At 43.2% G+C, this 16,299-nt stretch overlaps 1 protein-coding gene across 15 annotated transcripts in view; it reads right to left on the reverse strand.

Annotated features, from left to right (window-relative positions):
• Window positions 1-16,299, reverse strand: part of RHOT1 (ras homolog family member T1) — a 99,347-nt gene that overhangs the window by 35,622 nt on the left and 47,426 nt on the right. For 14 of the 15 annotated variants that reach the window (XR_009246924.1, XR_009246925.1, XM_058675868.1 and 11 more), the window contains 7 exons: window positions 15,737-15,795; window positions 11,365-11,446; window positions 9,314-9,357; window positions 7,902-7,955; window positions 7,717-7,769; window positions 734-842; window positions 358-459 (listed from right to left, as the gene is read on the reverse strand). Coding sequence is in view for 13 of the 15 variants with exons in the window: in XM_058675868.1 (XP_058531851.1) it covers window positions 358-459; window positions 734-842; window positions 7,717-7,769; window positions 7,902-7,955; window positions 9,314-9,357; window positions 11,365-11,446; window positions 15,737-15,795 (503 nt within the window). In the remaining 2 variants the exon portion in view is untranslated. The remainder of the gene's footprint in view (window positions 1-357; window positions 460-733; window positions 843-7,716; window positions 7,770-7,901; window positions 7,956-9,313; window positions 9,358-11,364; window positions 11,447-15,736; window positions 15,796-16,299) is intronic. The other variant, XM_004593884.3, reaches the window with a different exon arrangement.

Raw genomic sequence — 16,299 nt, forward strand, 5'->3', positions numbered from 1 at the left:
TTTTAAAAAAGAACACAGATCTTATAATAGCACTACAAGCTATTATTAGCTGACTGACCTTTTTGCTTTAGTATTGTGAATTCTTCTATTTCTTTTAAAAATATGTCCCCAAAAAAAAATAAAAATAAAAAAAATAAAAATAAAAATATGTCCCGAATTTGTATTTGATCTGGAAGATATTCTGAATGTTTAAGGTGAATCTTACTGAAGAAAAATAGCTAGAAAATAACAACAGCAACAAATCTACCTGTTGCCTGCTTCATCTTTACAAAAATACTGAAGAGTTATCACAACTTACTACCAACCTGTAGTTACTACCTACACATACCAGTCTATATAATCACAATGTGGGGTTACCTCTTTCTCCTCTGGACAGTACAAGGGGCCTGTTGGATGAAGAACAGCTTTCTGTGCATAATAAAAGAGCTCTGATATGTTCTTCAGGTTTTTTGCTGAACACTGAAAAAAAAGTTTGATTTATTTAAGCGCCTGAGATTAACAATTTTTCAATTATCAACATGGGATAACACATTTTTCTTTAAGGACATCTTAATATGAATGTCTATAAACAGCTCAGAGATTAATTCCAAGTTCTCTGTTTAATTGGATATACATGTTATAAACTCACAACAAACAGAAAACAGTCCATCCTATGTAGTCCCCAAGATTCAAAACTTCAACTAAGAGGAAAATTTACCAACACTAAATTTCCACATCAAATGATGAGGCCTACCTCCACACAGGTTTCTATTTCTGTATACTGGTTCATAATAGGAAGGATGGTTTCCATACTACTATATTCCACCAGATCAGATTTGTTCCCAACCAAGATCAGAGGCAGCCTAAAATGAATAGGGCACATAATAATGCGATAAAATACATTAGATTTATATTATTGTAATCTGGATTACATCATACCCATCCAAACTAAAAAGTTTTCATTTAATCTTCCCAAAACAAACCTCCTCCTATGAACTGGCTACCCCTTCTAGAAAGCAGGTTCCTTTGCTCAATACTGATTGTAAGCCACATACTCTTCTAAATACAAGGGACACAGAAAACAGAAGGCTCCTCCCTGTTCTACTACTGAAAAACAAAATACACAATATGCAAGTTAATACTTTCCAATTCATTAAGTGGTAAGAAGGAAGTAAAACAAGAGGACATGGGACAGCATCATACGAGAAGCCGATCACACAGTGGGCGTGACATGGAGCACAGGAGAACATAAGATGGAATCCAGAAGAGCTGGCCAGGAAGCAGGGACAGCACATGCAGAACACTCTGCTGGGCCAAGGAGCAGGAAAACACGAGAATGGGCGGACAGTGTGAAGCAAAGGGAAAGACAAGGCGTTGGAGAGGGATCAAAGACCAGACCCACAAGGCCACAGAAGCTGTTGGTGTAAAATGAGCAGTTATTGAAGAGTTATAAGCAGGAAAATGACATGATCTAATGGAACTTTAAAATGCAGAGATCTGTTATTTTTTAGAGATACATGATGTAATATTTACACAATGACATCTGTTTGCTTGAAAACAGAGGTGAGAGGTGAAAACAGACTGGTCATAACTGATTACTACTGAAGCTGAATGAAAAATATGTAAGGTTCATTACCGTATTCTCTCTACTTTTGTGTATGTTTGTTATTTTTTAATTTGGTGACAATGAAGTGACAATACAGATGAGGAGGAAATTCTCAGAGTTAAGACATAGTTTGGAATTAACAACTAGTAAGGGCAGCCAGAGTTGTGGGGCAGAGCTTGCACCACAGGCATCCTATTTCATACTGCAGGTTTATTTTTGCTATTTAACATTATCTTACTTGTTTCAAAGACAGAGTTGCAGACAAGGAGAGATAAAGAAATCCTTCATCTATTGGTTCACTCTCAAGGCAGCTACAACATCCAGGCCTGGGCCTAGCCAAATTCAGGAGCCTGGAACTTTTTCCAGATCTCCTAGAGGAGGGGAGGGGCCCAAGCATTTGGGCCATCTTACACAACTTCCCAAGACACATTAGCAGAAAGCTGGATCAGAAGTGCAACAGCCAGGAATCAAACTGGTGCCTGTCTAGGATGCCAGTGTCACAAGCAGCAGCTTAACTGCTTATGCCACAACACCAGACACCAAAGTAACGGTCTGAGTGCTAGCAATTCTACGTTTGATCCAGTTTCCTGCTAGTGCGCCAAAGAAAGCAGAGGAATATGGCCCAAGTGTTCAGGCCCCTGTCACCCATGTGGAAGACTCAACTGTAGTCTGTGGCTCCTGGATGCCAGTCTGGCTCAGAACTATTTACTGTAAGAAACTGGGAAACGAACCAAGCCATCTCCCTCCCTTTTTCTTTGTCATTCTCTTTTTAAAATAAATAGATATTTTAAAAAGACTTAAAAAATAAAGACTAGGGCCCAGCGGCGTGGCCTAGCGGCTTAAGTCCTTGCCTTGAAAGCCCCGGGATCCCATATGGACGCCGGTTCGGGTCCCGACAGCTCCACTTCCCGTCCAGCTCCCTGCTTGTGGCCTGGAAAAGCAGTTGAGGACAGCCCAATGCATTGGGACGCTGCACCCGCGTGGGAGACCCGGAAGAGGTTCCTGGATCCCAGCATCGGATCGGCACAGCACCGGCCCGTTGCGGCTCACTTGGGGAGTGAATCATCGGACGGAAGATCTTCCTCTCTGTCTCTCCTCCTCTCTGTATATCTGACTTTGTAATAAAATAAATAAATCTTTAAAAAAAAAAATTGGTCTATTTAAAAGGCTGATTAGGGACCAGAACTGTGGCACAGCACATTAAGCCACTGCCTGCAACATTAGCAAACCATATAAGAATGAGTTCAATCCCCGGTTGTTCCAATCCAGCTCCCCATTAATCAGTCTGAGAAATCAGCAGATGACCCAAGTGCTCAGGCCCTGCACCAAAGCAGGAGATCCAGCAGGTCCAAACGAAGCTCCTGCCTGTTGGTTTCAGCCTGGCCTAGCCCCAGCTGCTGCAGTCATTTGGGAAGTGAACCAGGGGATAAAAGATTGATCTTTCTCTCCCCTACTCTCTTTTTTCCTGTAACTCTACCTTTGGAAAAAAAAAAAAAAAGCAAAATGACAGAGAAAGAGTGACAGAAACATAGATTTTTTTTATTTGCTGTTTTACTCCCCAAGTGGTTGCAACAGTCAAGGCTGGATCAGGCTAACCAGGAGCTTGGCACTCAATAATCCAGGAATCCAACAAGGGTGGTCACAATCCAAATATTCAGGCCATCTTTACTTGCCTTCCCAGGCACACTAGCAGGGAACTGGCTGGGACTTAAACCAGTACTGCAATATAGGATGCTGATAACACAGGGACTGCCTTAACTCACTGCACCACAATACCAGCCCCTATCTTTTAAAGAACTTGTTTATGTATGGATTGGAAAAAAAAATTGTACACCAAAATAGCTATTTTTGGATGTCCCACAAACATTGTGAAGTACTCTGGTACAAAGGTTTTTGGTTAGTCAAAATGAATCGAACTTTCAAAGCAGAAGTGATTGGGAGGTTTTTGTCTTCCTTTTTTTCTTGGTAGCAGGTAGGGAATAAAGGATTTTGTTTCAGACAAATTAAATCTGACAGGCACACGGGGACAGCTCAGTGTGGCGTCAAGGAGGATCAGCCTGCGTGATAACTGGCATTTATGAATTGTGCAAGAAAGCTTATAGGGAAAACAAATCATCCTGTTGGGACCACAGGATAGAACAAAAACACAAGCAGTTAATTTATTCCCTTTGTGGAGCTGTTCTGATTTAAAAGACTGACCTACTAAACAACCCACAGATGAATTCCTGTTAGAGCCAGCAAGATTTCCAAAAATGCAGTGGTGTGCATCAGAGATTCACTGATTGTAAAGTCTGAGGTTGGGATAAAAGCATATATTTAAAAAAAAAAAAAAGATTTACTTTACTTATTTATTTGAAAGTTGGAGAAGGAGACAGAGAAATCCTGATCCATTGGTTCATTCCCCAAATGTCTACCTTAGCCAGACCTAGCCAAGGCCAAAGGCAGGAGCTCGCACTCCATACAAGTCTTTCACTTTAGCCATCATCTGCTGTGTCCCAGGCACACTAGCAGGAAGCTGGATGGGAAGCAGAGCAGGAGTAGCTTTGAACTGACATTTAACGTGCTGCATCGTAACACGCACCCGACCTGCAGAGCCTTTCTAAAGCACCTCAAGACAGTGATGAGCACCTCCAATGAAGAGTCACTGTGGGGCCCTGAACTGCGTGGGCTAGCGGCTAACGTCCTCGCCTTGAACGCCCCGGGATCCCATATGGGCGCCGGTTCTAATCCCGGCAGCTCCACTTCCCATCTAGCTCCCTGCTTGTGAACTGGGAAAGCAGTTGAGGACGGCCCAATGCATTGGGACCCTGCAACCGCGTGGGAGACCCGGAAGAGGTTCCTGGTTCCCGGCATCGGATTGGCGGGATTGGCGCGCACAGGCCCGTTGCGGCTCACTTGGGGAGTGAAACATCGGACGGAAGATCTTCCTCTCTGTCTCTCCTCCTCTGTGTATATCTGGCTGTAATAAAATGAATAAATCTTAAAAAAAAAAAAAGAGTCACTGTGGAGGTGGTCTAACAAAGTCTTAAGGAAAAGAAATTACATAATAAATGTAAACAAAGGTGAGAGACACAGTGGAAAGGTAACTATATAAAAACAATTTTTAAATAAATCACCTTGGAAACAGTCAAAACATGAAAAATAAGTATGCTTATCTGAGGGAGGCAAAGGGCACTTAGAACACCTGTGAAGCTGGCCACACGCCACATTAGGGTGTCCGGGCTTGATCCCCAGCTCTGGCTCCTGACAGTGTCTTCCTACTTAAGCAGACCCTGGGAGGCTGTGACAGTGGGTGAGGCTGCTGACCACCATGTGGGACCCCCATGTGAGTTCCTGGGCCCTGGCTGCTGCAGGTATTTAGGGTATAAACCACAGATAACAGCTCTCAGTGTCCTTCTTTGCCTCTCAAACTCAATAAACAGAAATAAGTATCTTTGTGACATTAAAGAAAGGAAAAAACCGAGGTCAGTGTTGTGGAACAAGTGAAAACAAAGGTATGTATCCTACATCAAAAGCCCATTTGAATCCCAGCAGAGTCAGAGGGTGGGGTGGGGGGGTGTGTCTGACTTCAAAGAACTAAATCTTTTACAAGGGAGTGGAGAGGAGCAGGAAAACACAACAGTTAGGTTGTTACAGTGGACAGCACAGAACTAGAGGGTAATCTCTCCTTTCTACTTTGTCACTACATCTCCATAAAGTTTAAAACCATAATAAAGAGATGTCATCAGAGCTGTAAGGAATAAGACAAACATCTCAGTCACAAAGTTTCCTTTGCATAAATACACATTTCAGAGGCGTCAACAACCAAATGCATGCATATAAAACCAGATTCTGGGAGTTTCACGACACAAAATACTTGACTGAAAAACCTAAAAAGCTGTATGATATATTCACATTAGTCTGATTCTTCACCTTTTTTAAAAAAAGATTAGTTCATTATTTCTTTAATTTGAAAGTTAGGAAGTAAAGACAGAGAAAGAGGTTTTCTATCTATTGGTTCATTTCCCAGTGGCTACAAAGGCCAGAGTTGGGCTGATCCAAAGCTGGGAACCAGGAGCTTCTTCCAGGTCTTCCACATTCGTGCAAGAGCCCAAGGACTAGAAACATTTCCCGCTGCTTTCCCAGGGATGTTAGCAGGGAGCTAAATTTAAAGTAGAGCAGACAGGACTTGAACCAGCATTAATATGGGACAAGCAGGGCCACCAGCAGAGGCTTAGCTGGTTATGCGATGGCACTGGCCCTCAACTTTTTTCCCCCTGAAGGGCAGAGTTGCAGAGAGTGAGATACAAATATCTTCCATCTGCTGGTTCGCTCCCCAGATGCTTGCAATGGCCAAGGCTGGGCCATTGACCACTGAGCTGCCCAGGTGGGTCCTGGGACCCAAAAACTAGGATATCTTCACTGCTCTCCCTGGCCTATTAGCAGGGAACTGGATCCAAACTGGAGCAGCGAGCACATGAGGTGATGGCCATGAGATGGCAGTATTGCAGATAAGTCTTAACCTGTTAAAACTAAAACGCCTGCCACATTTAAAAGAGTCAAATGCTTAATAAACAATTTCTGTCCATCAAATGGTATTTCTTTTTTTTTTAAAAGATTTATTTTATTTTTATTACAAAATCAGATATACTGAGAGGAGGAGAGATAGAGAGGAAGTGGAGCTGCTGGGATTAGAACCAGCGGCCATATGGGATCAAGGCGAGGACCTTAGCCACTAGGCCACACCGCCGAGCCCCCATCAAATGGTATTTCAAGGAAAATTTTTTGTTTTCATTTTGACTTAAAACTCAAAACATTTATATCAAAAAGTTTCTGCTCAGAATAGTACAGAATGCATATTCTCTCATGTTTTTCCCATCACACCTGTATCTTCCCAAGGATTACAAAGAGACTTCCCAGCAGGTATTATTAAGATCTCCAAAGTGTGCTACAGAACTCATGAATACTAACATATACATTATTTCATTGGATTCTCAACATAACCACATAAAGAGAAGCCTCACGTCCACTTACAGATGAAGAATCTAGGAAGCCAATGGCTTAGAACTCAAAAACAGGGCACAGCGCACAAGCCCAGTGCCTAATGTCCTCACCCTACACGCACCAGGATCCCATACGGGTGCTGGTTCTAGTCCCATGTGCTCTGCTTCCCATCCAGCTCCCTGCTTGTGGCCTGGAAAATCAGTCGAGGACAGCCCAAAGCCTAGGGACACTGCACCCACGTGGGAGACCCGGAAGAAGCTTCTGGCTTAAGACTGGCTCAGCTCTGGCTGTTGCGGTTACTTGGGGAGTGAACCAGCGGATGGGACATCTCTCTGTGCTTCCTCACTGTATATCTGCATTTCCAATAAAAAAAAATAAATTAATTAAAAAAAAAACTCAAAAAAGATTTCAAAAGTTGTTCATCGGGCCTGGCACAGTGGCCTTGTGGCTAAAAGTCCTCGCCTTGAATGCACCAGGATCCCATATGGTCGCTGGTTCTAATCTCAGTTGCCCCGCTTCCCATCCAGCTCCCTGCTTGTGGCCTGGGAAAGCAGCTGAGGATGACCCAAAGCCTTGGGACCCTGCACTCGTGTGGGAGACCCAGAAGAGTTCCTGGCTCCTGGCTTTGGACCAGTTCAGCTCCGGTTGTTGCAGCTACTTGGGGAGTGAATCAACAGACAGAAGATCTTCCTCTCTGTCTCTCCTCCTCTCTGCGTATCTGCCTTTCCAATAATAATAAATACATCTTAAAAAAAAAAATTGTCCATCTTCCCCTGGGGCCTGTGCTCTTCCACACAGTCAGCAGTCAGCAAGGGTAACTCAGGAGAGGGCACACAAAGCACCAGGCGCAAAATACACTTTAAAGATGACTTTTCAGTACAAGATTATCAAAATATTTCATCTGTCTGCAATAATGAATCATATCAGAACTCTGTTTCTTGTTTTGTGCTCAAATATACCTGCTCAAATGATTTCCCCACAAAAAAGGTGTGTGCGGGCGGATGAACAGAGACGGAAAGCCCATGCACACAGCCAACAGAGCAGGACACATGAACTCGGAGGCTAAGCGAAGGCTTACAGATATTCACTGTACCTTTTCTGCACATTGCAGTTTTCTAACACAAAGGTTGAGAGGAATAAAAAAATACCTGCTGTCTTTGTCAGTCCTTTCATTTATAAGAGGAATCCATCGACTCGTTACCTAAAATGAAAATTACAAAGAACTAAGCCATGATGCAGATCTTCCTTAGACCCATACAATTCTAAACTGAGGATCAACTGTGAAAGTATCCCACTAAAAGTTAAATACAGTGGAGAAGTCACAGAGGCATACCTTATCAATAGAATGTTTGTTGTTAACAGCATAAACTATGCAGATGACATTAGCCTAGAAGAAAAGTTTACAAATTAATGGCATTTAAAATCATCCTTTTTTGAGAGGCAGAAAGGAGAAGGAAGGGGGGAGGACACAGAGAAACAGAGAAGGACAGAGAGGTACATTCCTGTTTGTAGGTACGGACTGCCTCTAACGGGAAGGGCTCCGGTCAGGCTAAAGCATTTCCCACACAGATGGCAGGACTCATGACTATTGAGATAACAGGTCTCCCAAGTCTTCACTGACGGGAAGCTGCAATCAGGAGCCAACCTCTGAAACTAGCTACTACCATGTGGCATGAAGACATCTTAACTGTTAGGCTGACTGCAGCCTGTAACAACATATTTTTTAAAAGTATTTGTGTAGGGTCCGGCGCAGTAGCCTAGTGGCTAAAGTTCTCGCCTTGCACACGTTGGGATCCCATATGGGTGCCAGTTTGAAACCCAGTGGTCCTATATCCCATCCAGCTCCCTGCCTGTGGCCTGGGAAAGCAGTCAAGCACAGTCCAAAGTCTTGGGACCCTGCACCCGTGTGGGAGACCCAGAGGAGGCTTCTGGATCCTGGATCCTGACTTCAGGTCAGTTTAGCTGCTGCTGTTGTGGCCACTTGGGTAGTGAATCAGCATATGGAGGATTTTCCTCTATTTCTCTTCTCCTTGTGTATCTGCCTTTCCAATAAGAATTAATCTTTAAATAAACAAGCAAACAAACAAATGAAGTATCTGTGTATCTGAAAGGCAGAGAGTGAGATATCATCTGGATGGTTTCATCCCCAAATATCTGCGATAGCCGGGCCACGTCACAGCCAAGCTGCATCATCGACGTCGGTGGCAAAATTCCAGCTGCATGAGTTATAAGTCGCTGCCTCCCACAGTGTACAGTTCCTGGTTTTGAATCAGCGCAGCTCTGGCTGTTGGGGCCAGCCGGGGAGTGCATCAGCAGATGGAAGCGCTTTCTTTTTCTCTCCTCTCAGTAAATCTGCCTTCCGAACTTAAAAAACCCAGGCATTCCAATATAGGATGCAGCAATTTCAAGGGGGTTCTTCTTATTTTTTATTTATTTATTTGAAACACAGAAAGAACTCCCATCCCCTGGCGAAACAATGCCCCTAGCATTTTAAAGTAAAAAATAGAAACAGGGCATATAATGACTAGGTATGTAACACATTAGAGTTGAATACATAAAAAATGAAAAATAAATAGAAATCAGGTTGCCTCTAAGAAAACGTTTCCTGACTAACAAAAACACTTTACTCAACCTAAACGTACACTCAAATCCATCAACAACAAGAAAGTTTGGAAAATTCCTACTGAGTGAAATGGAATGGAAAAGTCAGAACGATCATTCTTGTTTGCACAAGAAGAAACTCACCTGTGATATTTCCTGATGCAGCTGTTCATCACTCTGTTCTGTTTCTACAAATGATAAAAAGTCAATGTTTCTGATGCCAAACACTTCCATTAAAAATGACTAGCTGAGCTATGTAGCACCCAGCAAACATCCCTGAAGAGGACATGGCCTAGCACCTGACACGGGCAAGCTGAGCAGGAAAAGCTCAACTACGACGAGGAGGCTCCCCAGCACTGCAGGGCAAGCCTCCTGCAGCACACCTCCAGCACAGACAGCAAGGGCACCGAGGGATCAGTCTAGGCCGGCATCTGATCCGGAGCTGAAAAGGGGCAGGCAAAAGAGATCTGAAACCCACGCTGAAGAATCAGAAGCTCAGACAAAGAGCCCGTACACAGAGGGTCAATAAGGCTAGGTTGGAATCTGGGCGATACAACCTTAAGATCTAGACAGCAGGTAGCAGTAACAACAAGGAAGGCCCCAAAAGGGTAACTAGAGCACAACAAAGAATGAAGAACTCCCTCTCTAACACATACATGGATCTCTGGCTAAAACAGATTTTCAGGGCTGAATACTCCTGCAAGTGCACAATACAGAAGTCAGGCATGACTACAGTGGCATGAGGCAGCAAAGAAAGGAGCAAAGCAATTACTGACAGCAATCTAGACCACTCAGCTTACATGGCCTCCCCTAAAAATGGCTGTTCCTGACATGCAAACTTGTGACTTCAATACTGAACACGACTCATTATGTTTTTAGTATCTTCCTACATGTTGAATAATCAGTGAATGAAGACTTCAATTCTAATACTGAAAGAAATCTATTATGTAATTACACATACTGAGCAAGAAAATTTTTGTAAGTAAAACTGGTAGTGATTCCAAACACTGATATCCAACAATGCAAGTCACACAGGTCATTGCTATCTTCTGGCAGCTACCTTAAGAATGGAAGAAAGAAAAGTTCAGCATGCACTCAACAGAAAATTAATGAGATATTTTACCATGCTAAGTCTTCCACATTGTTTCATTTCATTTCATTTCATTTTAGAAGACTCACATTCATGTGTTCAGTGATCTAAGTCGGGCGGGGGGGGGGAACTCTTTCTTACCACGCGTTATTTGGGTAATTATAATAAGAATGGCAGGCCACATAAAATTATCAAAATAAAAATGAATCTACTACAGATTAACTGAATTTTGAGTTCTCCTGCAGTCACCTTAGCAGGGCCAGACCAACTGATTTGAAGGTCTTAACGCAGCCCTCAGGCCAAACATTCCTGGTCCTCGAGTAGTTAGCACAATTTTAATGTTTCTTGTTTAGAATGCAGCTTAGCCAAATCATATCAATGTACTTACACCCATTTTTTTAAAATTTCAGGAAAATATAATAATTTGCCCATGAGAAATTAAGCAAATGTGCGCAGAAAAATTTTAAGTTATTAAAAGCAATACTGATGTTCTTCAATAACATAAACAAGTCAACTGTTTTAATTATTATTTTTATTTGGAATGAAGGTTGACAGAATAAAGAACAAATTTTGGAGCTCAATAAATGGTCAAATTAGGACCTTTTCTAAAATTCTAAGAACATACCCGAATGCCTGATACTAAAATTGATCCAGAACTTCTCTCTGCAAAGTCCCAATTTAAAGACAGCCATGGCTTTCTTACTCATAATACTTTCCTCTTCCCTTTACATTGTTAAGAAAATCCAACTTAACATACTGGGGATGGAAGAGCTGGCAACTGGACTTTTTGTCGGGACTATTCAATCCACCCTCCACCAAGATGGCCAAGGACAGAGGCTGCTACGCGAGTTATACACCAGGAGCGCCTTACTGGGAACAAGTGGAGAGGACACACCCTGCGCACCCAGTCATCCCCCTCCACTGAACAGCACCCACATGTCTACCTCCTGAGGGGCCCTAGGCCTTGCTCACATTGTTAGTGTGGAAGTCTGACCTTCCTGCTGTCAACTACTTCCTTCGTGGCCCCCAGGCGATAATGCTTTTCTCTGAGCAAAAGAAAAAAAAGAAATTTAACCCTATCGTTTCACCAAGAACTGCTGCTTACCTGAGTAATCCACAATGTGTGTTGGAACTCTCTCAGGGGTGACATCGGCTGGAATGGTGATTTCTTCTGCCCGGGGAGGAACCTTTATTACAAAGATTAGAGAAAGAAAAAAATTTATTCAATCAATCAAACTTTTCAATATATAAATTATCTATATTAGCCCCCTTTCACTCCTATCTATCCTTCTAAAAGTGTTTGCTGTACGTCTAAATGCTTGGCATTGTATTTTATTACAGATGCAAATATACATTAAAATCACACAACAGGCTGTCATGTGTTGTCACAGGGTGGGCTAAGCTGCCATTGACATCCCTCATCCCTCACTAAAGTGTCTATTAAGCCCCCTCCACTTTTTAAAATATATATATATATTTATTTTTATTGCAAAGTCAGATATACAGAGAGGAGAGACAGAAAGAAGGATCCGCCAGCCATTGATTCACTCCGTAAGTGGCCATAATGGCTGGAGCTACACTGATCCGAAGCCAGGATCCAGGAGCCTCTTCCAGGTCTCCCCACAGGAGTGCAGGGTCCCAAGACTTTGGGCCATCCTCTACTGCTTTCCCAGGCCACAAGCAGGGAGTTGGATGGGAAGCAGGGCTGCCAGGATTAGAACCGGCGCCCATATGGGATCCCGGCACGTTCAAGCGAGGACTTTAGCTGCTTGGTTACCGTGCCGGGCCCACCACTCTGCTTCTGATTCAGCTTCCTGCCAAGGTGTGTGAGAAGGCAGAGGAAGACAGCCCAAATACTTGGGCCCTGGTAACCCATGTGGGAAACAAGGATTGAGCTCCTGGCTCCTGCCTTTGCCAGGCCCACATCTGGCCACTGTGGCCATTTGTAGAATGAACAAATGGACAAAAGATTTTTCTCTATGTCTGTCACTCTACCTAAAAAATAACAAAATAAAGAAAAAAAATGAACAATACATTTAAAAAAAAAAATGTTCATTTCTGTTTGTATGGGTTACAGGCCGTATCAAGGATTCCTCAAGTCTGGTGTAGTCTGAAACAAGTCTTAAAAGTAGTTTTAAGGGCCGGCGAAGTGCCACAGTGTGCTGATCCTCCAGCTGTGACACCAGCGTTCCATACAGGTGTCTGCTCAAGTCCCAGCTCCCTGCTACTGGCCAGGGGCAAGCAGCGGAAGATGGTCCAAGGGCTTGGGCCCCTGCACCCATGGGAAGACCCAGAAAAAGCTCGTGGGTGCCAGGTTCAGATCAGCCCAGCTCTGACTGTTACAGTCATTTGGGGAGCAAACCAGCAGATGGAAGATCTCTCTTTTTGTCTCTCCCTCTCTCTGTGTAGCTCTTTAATAAAAGAAACATCTTAAAAAATTAATTTAGCATTGCAAAATTATATTTTTAAAACACATTATTTGGGCCCGGCAGCGTGGCCTAGCGGCTAAAGTCCTCGCCTTGAACTCCCCAGGATCCCATATGAGCACCGGTTCTAATCCCGGCAGCTCCACTTCCCATCCAGCTTCCTGTTTGTGGCCTGGGAAAGCAGTAGAGGACAGCCCAAAGCTTTGGGACCCTGCATCCGCGTGGGAGACCCAGAGGAGGTTCCTGGTTCCCGGCATCGGATCGGCGCAGCGCCGGTCGTTGGGGTCACTTGGGGAGTAAATCATCGGACGGAAGATCTTCCTCTCTGTCTCTCCTCCTCTCTGTATATCTGACTTTGCAATAAAAATAATAAATAAATCTTAAAAAAAAACACACATTATTTACGTTCTATCTTGTGGAAAGTTTAAAACGATTTGCAAATGTGGAAACTATGTAATCCAAAACAAATTATTATAACACATTTCTTCCAGAATGTTATTGACTGCATACGCCTTTTGTTTAATGATTCTAACTTCAGTCAGACTGTATTTTTTTCTAATTTTTATTTTTAAATTTAATTTTATTTCTTTGAAAGTTAGAGGGACAGACAGATATGTCATCCGCTGCTTTACTCCACAAGCATCCAAAAGAGCCAGAGTAGGTCCTTGCCAAAGTCAGAAGCTAGGGACTTAATCTAAGTGTCCCACATGAGTGGCAGGGAGTGTCCTCCCTCCTCTACCACCTCCACCAGGCATGCCAGTAGGAGCCCAGACAGGACTGAACCCAGGCACTCTGGTTATGGAATGTAAGTAGTCCAAGCATTATGGTAATCTCTAGGCCAAATGCTTGTTCTTGTATGATTTTTTTTAAACATTTATTTATTTTTATTGCAAAGTCAGGTTTACAGAGAACAAGAGAGACTGAGAAAGATCTGTTCGAAGATTCACTCCCCAAGTGGCAGCAAACACTTGTGCTGCGCCGATCCAAAGCCAGAAACCAGGAGCCTCTTCTGGCTCTTGCACACGGGTGCAGGGTCCCAAGGCTTTGGGCCGTCCTCAACTGCCTTCCTAGGCTACAAGCAGGGAGCTGGATGGGAAGTGGAGGAGGTGGGCTTAGAACTGGCGCCCATATGAGATCCTGGTGCATGCAAAGAAAGGACTTTAGCTGCTAGGCTATTGATTTTTTAATAAATTAAAAACACCTTACAGAGAGTTCTAAAACAATTCAAAACTAAGTTAAACTATCACAGAACTTGTAGGAACTACCTCTGAGTGGTTACAAATTATGTTACTGATTCTCCAGAAACAACATATGAAAATACACCTCGGGCCCGGCGGCGTGGCCTAGCGGCTAAAGTCCTCGCCTTGAAAGCCCCGGGATCCCATATGGGCGCCGGTTCTAGTCCCGGCAGCTCCACTTCCCATCCAGCTCCCTGCTTGTGGCCTGGGAAAAGCAGTTGAGGACGGCCCAATGCATTGGGACCCTGCACCCGCGTGGGAGACCCGGAAGAGGTTCCAGGTTCCCGGCTTCGGATTGGCGCGCATCGGCCCGTTGCGGCTCACTTGGGGAGTGAATCATCGGACGGAAGATCTTCCTCTCTGTCTGTCCTCTGTATATATCTGGCTGTAATAAAATGAATAAATCTTTAAAAAAAAAAAAAAAAGAAAATACACCTCATCTCTTCAGTAAATATTTGTTTAACTTTCTAATAAATTAAGACAGGGGTTAGTCAAGTAGGGGGAGATGGAAGAGGAGCAAAAGCAACAGTGAATGGCCACAGAGCAGTTGTTAATGTTGAGTACAGGTGATAGATCAAATTCCAGCTGGAATAATGAAAATATGAGGATACTCCTATCTAAACAAAAGCAACAAAATGGAAACCATGAACTGTGACACTATACCACAAGAAAGAGACAAAAGAAATAATTTTCATCATGCTGCACTGAACCCATTTTGTGTCACAATATCCTAACCCACAGGATAGTGTGGCAAGCAGCTCCTCATACTGGAACTTCCAAAATAAAAATAAATTTTCAATCATAGTAAAACCACTTTATTTTGGGTGGCACTTCACTGTTATTAAGCTTATCTTGAGACCAACAGAAAGCCTTTGCCGTGGGAAAAAAAGTGGAACAAATTAGCTTCTTCATTTGCACAGTGAGGCAAGTTGATAATAAAAGAGATTTTTAAATATTTATGTCAAAAATCTAGGCTGACAGGGCCCGGCGCAATAGAGTTGTGGTTAAGGTCCTCGTTTTGAACGCACCAGGATCCCATATGGGCGCCAGTTCTAATCCCGGCGGTCCCATTTCCCATCTAGCTGCCTGCCTGTGGCCTGGGAAAACAGTCGAAGATGGCCCAAAGCCTTGGGACCCTGAACCCACGTGGGAGACCCAGAGGAGGTTCCTGGTTCCCGGCTTTAGATCGGCGCAGCACCGGCCGTTGCGCTCACTTGGGATTGGCTCAGCTCCAGATGTTGCCCCCACTTGGGGAGTGAACCATCGGACAGAAGATCTTTCTCCCTGTCTCTCCTCTCTGTATATTTGCCTTTCCAATAAAAAAATAAATAAATCTTAAAAAAAAAAAAAAAACCTAGGCTGACAGAAATGCCTCAAAGACTCCGAGGTGTCAGGTAGAAGGCTGTGGGCTGTGGGGATCCAGACCTTTCATCCTCAATGACCTCATAAAATATTCGTCATCTCTTTTCTTTTGAGCTTATGAATAACATTCTAATTTTTTTTTAAGGGTTATAGCTTGGATGAAATCTCTATTCTTTTAAGCTCCCATTTAACAGACCAGACAACTCAAGCACAGTGATACAAAGTTCCCAGACAAGGACCCAAGCACACAACGCAAAGGGCTTAGTTGAACGTGGGTCTTGCTTGGAGTGTCCCCACAGATTCAAGCTATCAACTAAAATGCATGTAAACATACAAAAGTCACAGCTATGCAAAAGGAAACAAGTAAAAAAACACAAGAGTTTATTATGTTTTAACCTAATTGTAATAAACTAAAAAGTGTCTAGTATGAAAAGTAAAGCACAGTATTTACCTCTTCTGGAAATTCTTCACTGACCAGAGACATAATCAGTGATGTCTTCCCAACTCTAGCTGTGAAAATAAACATTATTGTTTTAATAAAATGGTTAGGTTCCATATAAGCTCAGATTTAAAAACCATAGAGGGAAGTCTATTTTTTCTTGGCTAAAATCCAAATGTAGTAGAATATTAAAAGTATACTTTTTCTGCTTCTAAAAAATAATACGAAGCTGATGTGATGTAGGCACTGGTATCACATATGAGTCCTGGTTCGAGTCCTAACTGCTCCAACCCAACAGTTCTAACCCAGCCCCCTGCTAATGCGCCTGGAAAAGCAGTAGACGACGGCCCAAAGCCTGCGACCCCGCACACATGTGGGAGACCCAGAAAAAGTTCCAAGCTTCTGGCTTCAGAACAGCACACGTGGCAAGTGAACCACAGGATGGAAGATTTCTATCTCTGTAAATCTGCCTTTCAATCAAACCTTTCAAAAAAAATGTTGCTTTTTACAAATATCAAAACATATATATTTAAAAATAAAACTCTGTGGTTGGCATTAGTCCTGTGGTTAGGAAA

Source organism: Ochotona princeps, chromosome 17, assembly GCF_030435755.1.
Source record: "Ochotona princeps isolate mOchPri1 chromosome 17, mOchPri1.hap1, whole genome shotgun sequence".
Lineage (NCBI taxonomy): Eukaryota > Metazoa > Chordata > Mammalia > Lagomorpha > Ochotonidae > Ochotona > Ochotona princeps.